The 12,232-nt window shown below is 36.6% G+C and overlaps 1 protein-coding gene across 1 annotated transcript in view; it reads right to left on the bottom strand.

The window, feature by feature from the left end:
* Window positions 1-729: 729 nt before the first annotated feature.
* The window catches only part of LOC104461477 (R3H domain-containing protein 1-like), a 49,592-nt gene continuing 38,089 nt past the window's right edge, over window positions 730-12,232 (bottom strand). Inside the window, 8 exon segments of the mRNA XM_010073097.1 lie at window positions 730-2,117; window positions 3,088-3,172; window positions 3,990-4,072; window positions 5,499-5,649; window positions 5,873-6,042; window positions 9,098-9,265; window positions 9,871-9,974; window positions 12,184-12,232. The exon segment at window positions 12,184-12,232 is cut by the window's right edge and continues 22 nt beyond it. Coding sequence (XP_010071399.1) covers window positions 1,750-2,117; window positions 3,088-3,172; window positions 3,990-4,072; window positions 5,499-5,649; window positions 5,873-6,042; window positions 9,098-9,265; window positions 9,871-9,974; window positions 12,184-12,232 — 1,178 coding nt within the window. The 3' untranslated portion in view covers window positions 730-1,749.

Here is a 12,232-nt window from a genome sequence, read left to right on the forward strand (position 1 = left end):
TTGGTGAGGGGCTTGAAGGTGAACGTTTCCCCCTCTGTTTTAGGGGAGCATCTATGTGTACATGCACCTTTAGTCATATAAATACCTGTCACTACAGCATTTTGCAGAATCAAGTCCCATACACCTAAATTATTAGGCTGTGGGTATTCAGTATTCTTACACGTACTTTGATTCATCACACGAAGGATTTAAGAATTGAACATGCATAGAGCTGTTCTTGCCACTTCACATGTTTATGGTTGGTAGTTCAGGGTAGGACTTTTTTGTATAGAAGATGAAAATTAATGCTGGTTTAGGCACCTAAATTCTTTACTTTTCCTCTGTAAAATGTGTTTTTAAACGTGTTTACCTTAAGTTTCCACTTAGAGAAGTTAGAAATGCATCTTTTACGACACAACAGCCTTAAGAAGGGAACAAGTAGTTGCTCGTCTACACAGCAAATCAGTGCCTGTGCCAAACATAAAAAAAAAAACAGGAGCAGTCCCTTATGGTCTCCTATCAATTTCCCTCTTTTTTTAGTTATATAGGAAAATATCTTAAAATTATGAAGGGTGGGATAATGTAATTCTTCAAGAGGAGGAAAAGTGATAGTGGTTCTTTGAGAAGTTCTAGCATTTGTGTTATTTTTAACTTCTTCTCTCACATTTGAAGGGATCCAAACCATTAATATGTGTTCATCCAGGTTTCAGAAGACTCCTAAAAGTTTAAACAAGTGCACTGAAAAAGTTCGTGTTTGTAAACATTTATTTTCTTGAACTGAAAAAGGCTTGCATCAGCACACATTGTACAGCCTTGCAAATTACACAAATTGAAAAAAGTTTGTTTCATTTATGTGCAATGAATCTTTAAGTCCAGTGAGCATCTGCAAATGATGAAAACTTAAACCATTAAAAAGGTTTCCAGCACTTATCAAACACAATTATCTTAGCGTGAAAAGGAAGAGAAAGAGATCCATACTGGTGGAAACACAATTAAAGTGCAAACATTTTGTCACTTGTGAAGATACATTTTGTTCTTCACACTCTTGCTAAAAGGAAATATTAAAATGTGATTCAGTGAACATTCTCTGTAACCTATTCATATTCTCCTTTAAATAATTACTAAACTTGTTGGATCAGAAATTAATCCTTCAAGGGTACAACCTACTTGTAATTTCTTTTGACATTGCTTGAATGAATCTCAAAAGAAAATGACCATCTAAGGAGTTAGTTACTAAAATATGTTTTTTTTTCATTAAAAAAAAAAAAAGAAAGACACAAGGGACAAAGAACAGGTTAACTTGAAGATTTGGGGTTGTTTGCTAGAAAATGAGTGTAATTCCTTGAAAATGGTTCTCTTTTCCCCTCCACCAATCCTCAGGTTCCTGCCTTGGAATGGACAGCTCTGTGCTGGCTGTGAAAAGGGACTATAAAATACAAATCTGAATATGGATTTTTATGAATGTTTGCTGTACAATAGAACTTTGGATCTGATACAAGAATTCAAAAATATAAAACAAAACTACTATAAAAGTAGGGGGCATTTCAACAGCATTCCTTGTAGAAAGGAATGCTATTGTCTGGGATTTACTCTGTATTTTTTTTCTTCATCTTGCTGGATCACTGGGTTATTTATTCTTCAATAGCTCATGTCATATGACAAAACATCCCAGGAGTCTCTATGGAGAGAACAGAAACCCCATAACATCAAGCCAATCAAGGAGAGGAGGATATGGAAGTGGTAAAGGCTGAGTGTCCACTGATGTAACTGCTACTGAGAACTAGCCCTTTCCAGAACGTGAAAGTCGTAGTGCTTCTTGCTCATTCTCAGCCTGAACTTGTTCACTGAGGTACTGCTTTGTTTCTTCAATGCATTCTGAGCAGCTGACATTGTAGGGAACGTAGCTAGAACCGTGTAAGTGGAAGCCAAGTCACTAGGTTTGGGTGGCTCAGTGTTCACGCTACTGTCTCCGCTGCCACAGTAACGACGATGGTGCTGCTGCTGTGTTTGTAGACACTGTGAATCCCTTAGCCACCGAATCTTGGCACCAACTTTTAAAAGTTCTCCAAATAGTTTTTCTGCTTCCATACGAGTTATGCCTTCTGGCAGTTCAGTAATTTCTAGAACTTTTCCCACAACTGAAACAAGAAAAACATTGAATCTAAATTGGTCATTGTACTTAATGATACAACAGAGACAATGGAAAATTAGTTATTTCATACTTGTATCTCCAGTTGGCTGATACCAAATACACAGACATTCCATTTCTGGTATTCTAAAGAGCCTTTTGCTTTCACATTTAGCACAGCTTACAGCTACAAGTCTACAAATAAAAGCTGAGAATACAAAGACGGCCCTCAAAAGACAGAGGGGAAAAATAATCAAATAATCAACACCTAATTTTGCAGCAGGTTTGAGAACTCACTGTACTATCTGACTGACTCTTCACACATCACCGTGCTAAAACACTAGCCTGTCTTCTCTCAAAAAATCCTCTCCAGTAAACTTTTCGCAAAAGCCACTTTATCTGTAACTTTCTGCAAAGAGCTGATAGTAGCTAACACTTGCAACAAAAATTCTTTCCAGTAAAGATGATGTCAAGTTTTATTTGGACAACACCTTTACCAACTCTAAGGAGCTAATCTGTAGATCTCCTAATTTGTCCCCCAAATTCATGTGCTTGTTTATATTAGAAGAAAAAGAAGCACAAATTAATTTGTCATTTGTTTGATTTCACATTTTATGCAAGTAAAAGGAAGCAGGGGACATGTATATTTAATATAACAATATTTAATGTACCAATATAATAGAACTTAAATCCAAATAAACTGACAAACTTGCTTTTCCTTTTAGTACTTTTCTTTTATATCCTGATCTTCTCTGGTCTTTTCTCCAGCCTTCAAAACTACACTTTTTTAATTTAATCTCCCTCTTTAATCTCTCCAAGGGTCTCTGTTCATCCTTGTGTTTCCAGTGTTTGCCATGTCCATTTCTGTCCAACTACTCTTCATTCTGGCCCTTTTCTCACCTGTGCTCTTCTTGTTACATTCTCAGCCCATCACTAGAATTCATTTTTCTGGAGGACTGTGTCAATCAGCAATTCCATACCTGGTTCTCCTGCACCAAGATCTGCTGAAGCAGCCTTCTTTGCTGGTTTCTTTCCCCTGTTTCCATGTCTGTTTCCAGGCTGACACTGTGAAGATTGACATAAATGATGTACTTTAATGACAGTGTACCAGTATCTTAAAATTTCTAGGTTAGCTCAGTGAAAAACAGTGCAGAGGAATGTCTGGAAAATAACCTGCACTACCATGGTACAGAAAAGATTTTCATGTCCAGTTTTAGTCTTGGAGTTTAACAATCCTGCAGTCAGGCACATTCAGTCCTTGGCTTCAGAAGAAAGGGAGGAAATGATGAAAAAAATCACCTTAAATCTTCTGGTAAGAACATCCCCACCCACCCCACCCCGTCCTTCACATCTTCTGGCTGATCTTGGGTAGAACAGAGGAAGGTAGAGGTAGGAGGTCTATGTGTCTGTCCCAACAACTAAATAGATGGCAAAACTTTTTAGCTTTGCTAACACTAATACTTTGGTTTTGTTTTTCTTATAAGAAACAATCCCACTCTTTGTTTAGAAATACCCACATGCATTTTCTATTTTTCAATTGTTATTCAAATAAAAGAAAATACTTTTAGCAGATGTTCTCTCTGTGATTTTTCGAACTGCTGGCAAGTTGCTTAAAAAAAACCCAACAAACAAACCAGAAACCATAACCTATACTGTGCCTAAAGCGAAATTTCAGGCAAATGTTTCTCACTTTTTTTTTTTAAATACAACAAACAAGAACAATGGGAAGTATCAACACAGAATAAAACCACTATTGGAAAGCAAGCACCTTCCACTCAATTACTTTTCTAATGCAATAACATATTCCCCTACTCATGGTGGTTTTAATGGTAGTCCTGAATTGTTTTTTTCAGTGTTGCCAGGAGACTGTTCTCTTTAATACCTGTTGGCTTGTTACTTGTCCACGTAATAAAGATGGTGGATTGTATTGCAGGGGTTGGCCAAGCAATGGGTATCTGGCATCTCCTTAAAGAGAAAGGTAATTAGAAGGGTTTTGCTGTTATATGAAATCTTCCTCCAAGTTCCTTTTGTATATCTTACACAGAAGAGAAAGCAGAATAACTATGCACAAAGTAGTGTATTTGGCTAGGCTAACAAAGTAAGATTTGGCATAATTAAATAAATGTAAGTCAGTCATATACTGATCACAAGGTGAAAAGGTACAAGCCTTCTTGTGTTTCAGGATTACACTGAAAAACACTAAAAGTTTTTCTTCATTGCAGTCTTATCTAAATACTCTCATTTCAAAATGAGCTTAATAAGGCTAAAGCTCCTTAGTGTACTAATTTAATAATTTTTATTGGTTTTAGTGCCACGTACATCTTCACATTCCTATTTGCTCCAAGGATCCACAAAGACAATGGAATCACAAAACATTAAGGAAGTTGAGAGGTATACTTTACAACAGGCAACCTGGAATTTTTAGAACAACATCAGAATACAAAGCACTGACAAAGATTATGCAGAAGGTAAGAAAGACAGACAAGAAAGTAAGGTTTTCTTTACCAATAAGGAAGACATACAGATTTTTCTGTAAGTTTTGCTTTAACGTAAATCTTTGTGTAAAATAGACCCATTAATTTTGAGCCTGGGAACTATAGCAGGACATCGCTGCTCACTGACAAAGGGTTTTTTATCATTTGGTTTTAAAATGTTTTTAAACTGTCACATGTCAGTGAAAATTCCCTATTTTCTGTTTTTCTGCTAACATGGCAGCAGAGGACTGAAATTCTCCTACAAGGATTTTTTTCTGTCTTTGGGTGGGTACTACCTGAAATACTAACTGAAGTAGCAACAGTACTGGCTAGAGGCTCTAGTCCCATCGTGCTAGTTTTCCTACAAAGGGATGAAGAATTCTCGCTTAGGCAGTGGTTTGATTCAGTGCATCAACGACTGTTAATTGTGGTTGGCATAACATTCATCTCAGCATTGCATCTCTGTATCATTTTTCCCCAAAAGAGAAGATGCCCACCTGATGTATTGAGATCAGCTAGTCCCCCATTATTGATTTTATCTTTGTAGCTCTAAAATTGTATCCTTTCTGACAGTGTGTCAACTTCTTGATTTATGGTTAAAACTTGAAGCTAAATTATATCAAACTTTTAATTAATATTTTCAATGCTAAAATGGGGAATTTCACATATGAGAAAGCTGCTGGGTTATAGGTCTCACAATAAGAAGAAAATTAAAAGCTTTTGAGAATACAGGAGACAGTATCAGTGAAGAGAGAAGGTGAAATTTTCCATGATGCTTGAGTGGATAATTTTGATGATCCTGCTTCAATAGCATTACTACTAAAGCGAGCCACAGGTAGTTAGAAAATCCTCATATAACTGGTATTTTAAAACTTTCAAATAAAAAGCATACACACATTAATTAACTAAGAATATACCTTGTCCAGGGACAAAAGGTCTAGAAAACTGGGACACAATAGAAAGAGGTGTTAATGTGGGACGGATGTTCTTCATGTTTGATAGCTGAGCTGGTGCTGGTGATTGGGCTGGTGAGGTGACAGGACTACCTAGTTGAGGACTATGCTGCAACTGGAATAAACAACAAGTTAGTGTTTTAAAAGGCACCTAGTTGAACAAGCTAAACACCACCTACAGCATTCAAAGACTGAATTACAGTTAAAATAGCTATATTAAATACTACCAGAGCAGATTTTTGTTCTGCAAAACGAACTTTCAAAAAACCATGCGAAGATACAATTTATGCAAACTTTAAGTCATCCTGGAAGACAACACAACAAACTCATACCTGTGCCTGTGCAGCACTGTCTAAAGTGCTAAGTTCTGTGGACTTCTGCCCCCTTTGATGATCACAGTAATATTTATTCTGTTTCCACTGTGGAGGTGAATGGTTCCGAGGCTGAGGATTGTTAGGTACATTAAGCTGCATCATTACTACTCCTCCACCTGGTGGTGGTGCTACCGCTACAAGACAAGAAGTCAGTAGGATACAATTCATCATACATCTCAATTTTCATTTTAGCAGAACAGACATGCATTCAAAAAAAAAAAAAAAGACAAATAACATAATGAATGTTTTACTAAATAAGCTGCTGAATTCTAGAAAACTAGGGCAGTATCTTGTGTACAATTATATTCCCACTGCAATAGTTAACTTAATGAGGGCTTCCCAGAACTACTTTTCCAGTGGAACCACTGAAACTCATTATTGAGAATATTTTTGAAAGAAATCATTCTATTTAATGGTAGTTGAAAGTATTCAGCATTCGCTGTAGTTACTGTCAGCGCAAGGCATTGAAGAACATGTGGTATTAAGCAAAAAAATGCTTAATTTAAAAAATAGAAGTTACCTAGTTTTACATGATATACAGCGATATGGACTCAAAATGCTTTCTCTGATATGATGGCGTACATCAGGAAGACCTGGAATCAGTCTTTAGCCTGAGGCAAAATTACCCGTATGTTCTATAGATGAAGTTTTTCTGAGCAGAAACTGCAAATGGATCCCCCACATCCCATACCACTTTGCTACTGTGGTAGCTACAGAAATTTCAAAGTCAGGGTAGAACAGCTAAACAGCCAAGGCTGTTCCATAAGGTTTCGCATGGGGAGTTGTGACGAGAGGCTGTCTGAGAGAGCAGCTGTCTTCCCCCTTTGACCTGGCTCTGTCCCAGGTAATTTATATAATGTCCTGTTTACTTGTAAATGGTTGTTTGCAATTTCCTTCTCTGCTCTACCCATTGTTTACAGCATTTCTCAGAAACCACGATTAAAACACATGGTTTAAACATTATTTAATCATCCACCTTTAAAGAGGGAGTTTACAATCTTCTCAATTTACTACTTGCGTCATAGCATCTGCTAGGTGCAGTCAAATACAGATTATAAAATGAATTCATCTTGGATTTTTTAAAATGGGCTGATGTTTTCACTACCCCCTGGGCTCCACAAAAAGAAAGAGACTCCCTCGAAAAGCAAACCAAACAATGGAGAATAATGAAATCATAATGTTGAAACTCCATTAGCTTTTGTAAACTGTATTCTGAAATACTTACTACATTGATTTTTATAAAAATACATGAAGTAATACCAGTAATGTTTTCACATCTATACTTCCATTTTAATGGCAAGAAGTTCTACCCACATGTTACACCTTGAAGTGGAAGCATCAGATATCTGGTGAACTTCAGCAGAGGATAAGAATTCAAGAGTCTCTGCTTTTTTCATGTAAGAGCCACATTGTGAATATTTCTATTTTGTTGCACAGCAAAATAAAATATAACTCTTGTTTATGGGTATCTACTACATCATCAGAATAATATATAACACAACAGTTTCCAAACAGTAAAGCCATAAACTTAGGTTATCCCTATATGTAAACCCAAGATGTACCAGATGTACATCTATATACACACTACATTTTACACAAGAAAATGGGTTTAATTTTAATATTTTACTCATACATTTAAATATTTATTCACATCTTACTGTTTTATAATACTATAGCATTGTATTCTGCAACACTCAGCATACAATATTTTTGACTGATCTCTGTTCAGAGAACTGAACACCCAACAAAAACATGCTTGTCTTTCGAAACTATCTAACAGCACCATGCCTAAAAAAGTGTCACAATCTGAAAATGCTATTTAAACTGCAAAAGAAAACTTTGTACATCCAGAAAGACTTGTTCTTTCTATTATTTCTAGTCCCACAGCATTTCAGTTAATGAAAATAAATGGAATTCTGTTCCTAAACAAGCATGCTGATGAAATGAAGTGTCATAGAATGCCCAAGTCAGTTTGCAGACACTTTACCACCTGTCAAAACCCCTTAGAAGGAAAACCCAGAAGAAATCCTTGAAAGGCTTCCCACATTTGCAGTCTGGTCCTCTGTAACTTCTTCAAATGAAAAGAAACACAACTCTGCTGCTTGTCCATGTACATTCTCCTTGTCCTTATCTCAGTGGCCTTGATTCATCATCTCAAGATCACTTACTGAAAAGCATGCTTTTCTTTATTCTCTCAGAATTTGTTCTCCCTATATCATAGGCCTCCCCCCCTTCACCAAACTTCTTTAAATCACAGTTTAACAGGTTTGAATTAGGCCTTCAAAACTGCAGAAAACCAGCACTACCAGGATAGATTAGGATAGTAGAAGAACAAACTAGTGTGAGACCAATTTTAGACATCCTGAAATGAGTCTTCCAGAATTAAAGCAAAACTTGAAGCAAAATGGAAACAAAACCAAGCCTGCCCACAAACTAAAATACGTGGCTAATCCAGCTGTCTTGCCACTTAACTACATGTTGTCTATTTACTAATAAATAAGCTCTAAAAATATCTTACATGTTCATAAGAAACACTACATCTCTATTGGAATCTAGGTCATTGACCTGGAGCTGTTTAATCTACTGCTTGCTTGCAAAATACTGCGACAGCAATATTTGAGATTACCCCTTTTTGACCAGCCAAACTCCTAATGTATCAAATTCCCTGTTGGTAAAATGAGGACAGTACTTTTGTGATCACAGGATTCTATAACCTTTTGTTTGGAAGCTAACACGAGCGCTCTTAATTTCCTGACCAGTCCATCAATTTTATGGTTGGAAATTCAGTGTTTGGATATTTATATTCATAAACATTTCATGGATACCACAAGCTCTATGTCACTGCTGTTTTCACATGCCATTGATGCTGCTATTATACACCTTTTAAAAATTACCTTAATATTTTTTAGATCAGCACATTCTGAACCTGATTTAAGTGCTTCTCCTGGCACTCGTATCTGCTGCCTCCAAGCTGCCCCCATGAAGTTGGCTATTGATTTGCTCAAGTTCAAAGTTGTCATTTTAAAAGTTACAATAATAGCAATTCAGATGAAGAATTACAAAAAAAAGTATTTGCAGAGATGGTGCTCATGTTGCTGTTCTTCTAGCAGTTAGCCATGAAATCAATGTGATCATTTACAACAGATTTCTAGACAGAATGGCTTAGATGAAAATCCCAATAAAATATACCTTTTATTGGCTGCATGATGGAAAGACCAGTGGGCGAACTTTTACATGATGAGGGTGGAGACACTATGCTGTAGTGCACAATGGAAGCAGCCTGTTGTGGCTTTGACTTTGATGAAGGTGGCAATAATGTAGGAGGTGATGGCTTCTGACTTGAATGGTTGCTATAAACTATGAGAGTAAAAGCAGTAAACAAGGCTGCCATAAAAACAAAACCGGAACATCCCACACATCTTCGGAGGATTTAATTTAGCTTTTCAGCAGCTCAAAAAGCTACCTCTTGTCTCTTTCCAAACCCAGACCACTTACAGTTTTCACCCTCTTCTCAGAACTCTTAAGACAATTGTTACTCCTACTCCATTAAATGAAATCTAGGATGCTTCTTAAGGAGAAGAGACAAATACTGTTTCCAAAATGTACCTTGCTCTTGTTCTATCAAATGTAAACCCAAATATCAAATTTTTCAGATCTATGTAGCTATTCAGGAAAGTCATTCTGCTGAGAATGTATAGTTCTCACGTCTGTCTCAACTCACAAGCAGACATGCAAGGCGTTATGATGTACATTACTGAATTCTATGAAAGTAACTTGAGAGCTTTCAATGATAAACAAATTAAGAAGTCAAGTTAACCTGACTCCAGTATAACTTCAAAAATGGCACACAGAAGGAAATATAATACAAAAGGTTAATTCTAAATCAAGCCCGTAATAGCAAATATCCAGTCACCCAGCACAATAATAGCTAGACATTTCAATAGAAACGTTATTCCCCCAACCTGCACACTGCTGTCCTTGAAGCTGCTGTGAGTTGCATGGTGATGATGTTCTAGGAAACTGTATCTGCTCTGATCCAGGAGGCTGCAAATATCCTACTGATGAACTGTAATAATAATAATAATAATATAAAAAGAACATGACTAACAGGCATTTATGCTACATTCATTTATTTAATCATGACTGCTACGTTTGCTGTCCACACGTACTGCAAATCACTGAGATTTTTATTAATTTTAAAGTCAATAATATTCCCATCTACCCCTGAATCTACTCTTTCTTTAGATGACTAAAGTTTCACATCTCTTTCCTTGGCAAAAACTTATGCCCTGCATACATTAAGAAGCTGTACTAATTCACCTACTTTGATATATTATTTTTGTATTGATACTGCTATATTGGTATAAAGACATGTACAATAATAATAAAGAGACAATTTATTGTCTTGCCCAATTACCCAAAATTAGGTCTCTGTTAAATAATCACCATAGAAGCTGCCATGAGGATTTCAGATGCAGTCCCTCAGCTGGAGGCTGGCCCCATGCTGCTGAGCCAGCTTATTCAGCACACCAACCGAGCATGCATCTGCTTCAGGGTAAAGTAACATGGCTTAAAGAGGTTACAGCTTTTCCATGGTTTTACCAAAGGGGGTGTGGGAAAAGGAAGAAATAACTAGGCATGGAAGATGACTGAAGGAGATAAACAACCTTTCATTGGTTTCTAATATATAGGAAAATAATAATTTTAAAAGTTTATTTATGACAGGTATTTTTCAGGGCATTCAGGGGAAAAACCAGCTAAGTAACACACACAGGCAAATTCTGGCAGTAGGGTCACTTAGTGGTACTACAGAGCCAGAACATCAGGTTGGTGGACCTTAATCAGAATGGTGCCTATGGAATCTTGTACTTCATTTCTGTACTAACAGATAAAGTAAACATTCTGAGGGAATGAGCAAAAAAAAAAAAAATTACTTCAAATTGTGGAGTAAACATTAAGTGTAATCCTGTATGACTTATGTCGTAACAAGAAGTTTTTTCCATCCTTTGTCCCATAGTTCAGTTACACAATTTTAATTCAAAGATTCCCTTCCATTAAAGCAGACAAAACTCAGTGAAAACTAAACCAGGTGGTTTTATATCTGCAAGGGCTGTGTGCTCTCACACAGCTTCTGATCTGTCTACTGAGTATAGTTTGCAATAGTGGTTTGAGAGTATTCAGTTCCTGCAGAATAATATTCTGCCTTCCTTGTCAAAGTGCTACAACATAACTATTTTGATAAAAGCAAGATGCTGTCATTAGTTGCTAGTCTGCTCTGGATTCCTAACAAATGTTTCCCTGTTCAAAAGGGAGGGATATTCTAAATTACACAAAAGATTAAGCAACAAAACTTACATCAAAAAAAGTCTAGGATTATGTCTACCTACGACTTCATTGAACCTCAAATATAACTACAGAAAAGGATAAAAAGAACCTTCAGATACAAAGAACAAGAATCCAGATCCGAGTAGATGAAGCCATGCAGCGATGTCACAAATACTATTTAAGTCTCTGCACTCACAAAAGGACAAAGCAAGCTTCATACTGTTGCTGCTTGTTTAAAAGCTGCAAGCAAGGTATTTTTAAATGATGCACATTTGTAAGTTTCAAAAACTAGGAAAAGAAAAATTTTTAACAAGCACTAATCCTAATGAATTCTTTTAATTATCTACCTATCTGTTCTCTCACAAATACTCAGTGTTGAGGACGCAGATGTACACACAGGGAGGTCTGTACACGTAAACCAATTTGCTGTTACCAAGGGAGGTAAAAAAAAAAAAAGTTACTTATCAAGCAAACCTTGAGCATAGGAAAAAGTTCCTGTACTGGTTTCATAGCCAGCTTTGTGCCAGCAAGGCTCGTTAGCTACACAAAGTAGGCTACACTCCTTCCAAGTAGAGCTCAAAAAAAAAAGTAACAAAGTCGAGTCTTTTTCTGGGATTCCAATTCTCTTGTCTCTACACCTTATTAAACTAGTATCTTTGACAAAACCAGTGAATATGGGTAGTCATCTTAAGTTACTGCAAAAAGGCACTGCTACTAAACACACTGGTGTTTCACGTGTAGGAAAAGGAATGCAGAAAAATTAAGATGTGGAACTGTAGTAAGTATTGCTGAAAGTGATAGGGAAACAGTGTTTTCCCGTCCAACAAGTATGTCCCAGTTAAAGCAGTACTGGTTGTTTTAGTTAATTGCATAAGAGCCAAACTAAATAGAGGATAAGTCTGCCTTTAAAATACTTTTGCTGAGAAATCACATAACTGAGTTAAACTCACCTTAAATTATTCTGTTGACCTGATGGAATGACACTGTAGTAAACTGGCA

Source organism: Pterocles gutturalis, unplaced genomic scaffold (genome assembly GCF_000699245.1).
Source record: "Pterocles gutturalis isolate BGI_N339 unplaced genomic scaffold, ASM69924v1 scaffold1952, whole genome shotgun sequence".
NCBI classification, from domain to species: domain Eukaryota; kingdom Metazoa; phylum Chordata; class Aves; order Pterocliformes; family Pteroclidae; genus Pterocles; species Pterocles gutturalis.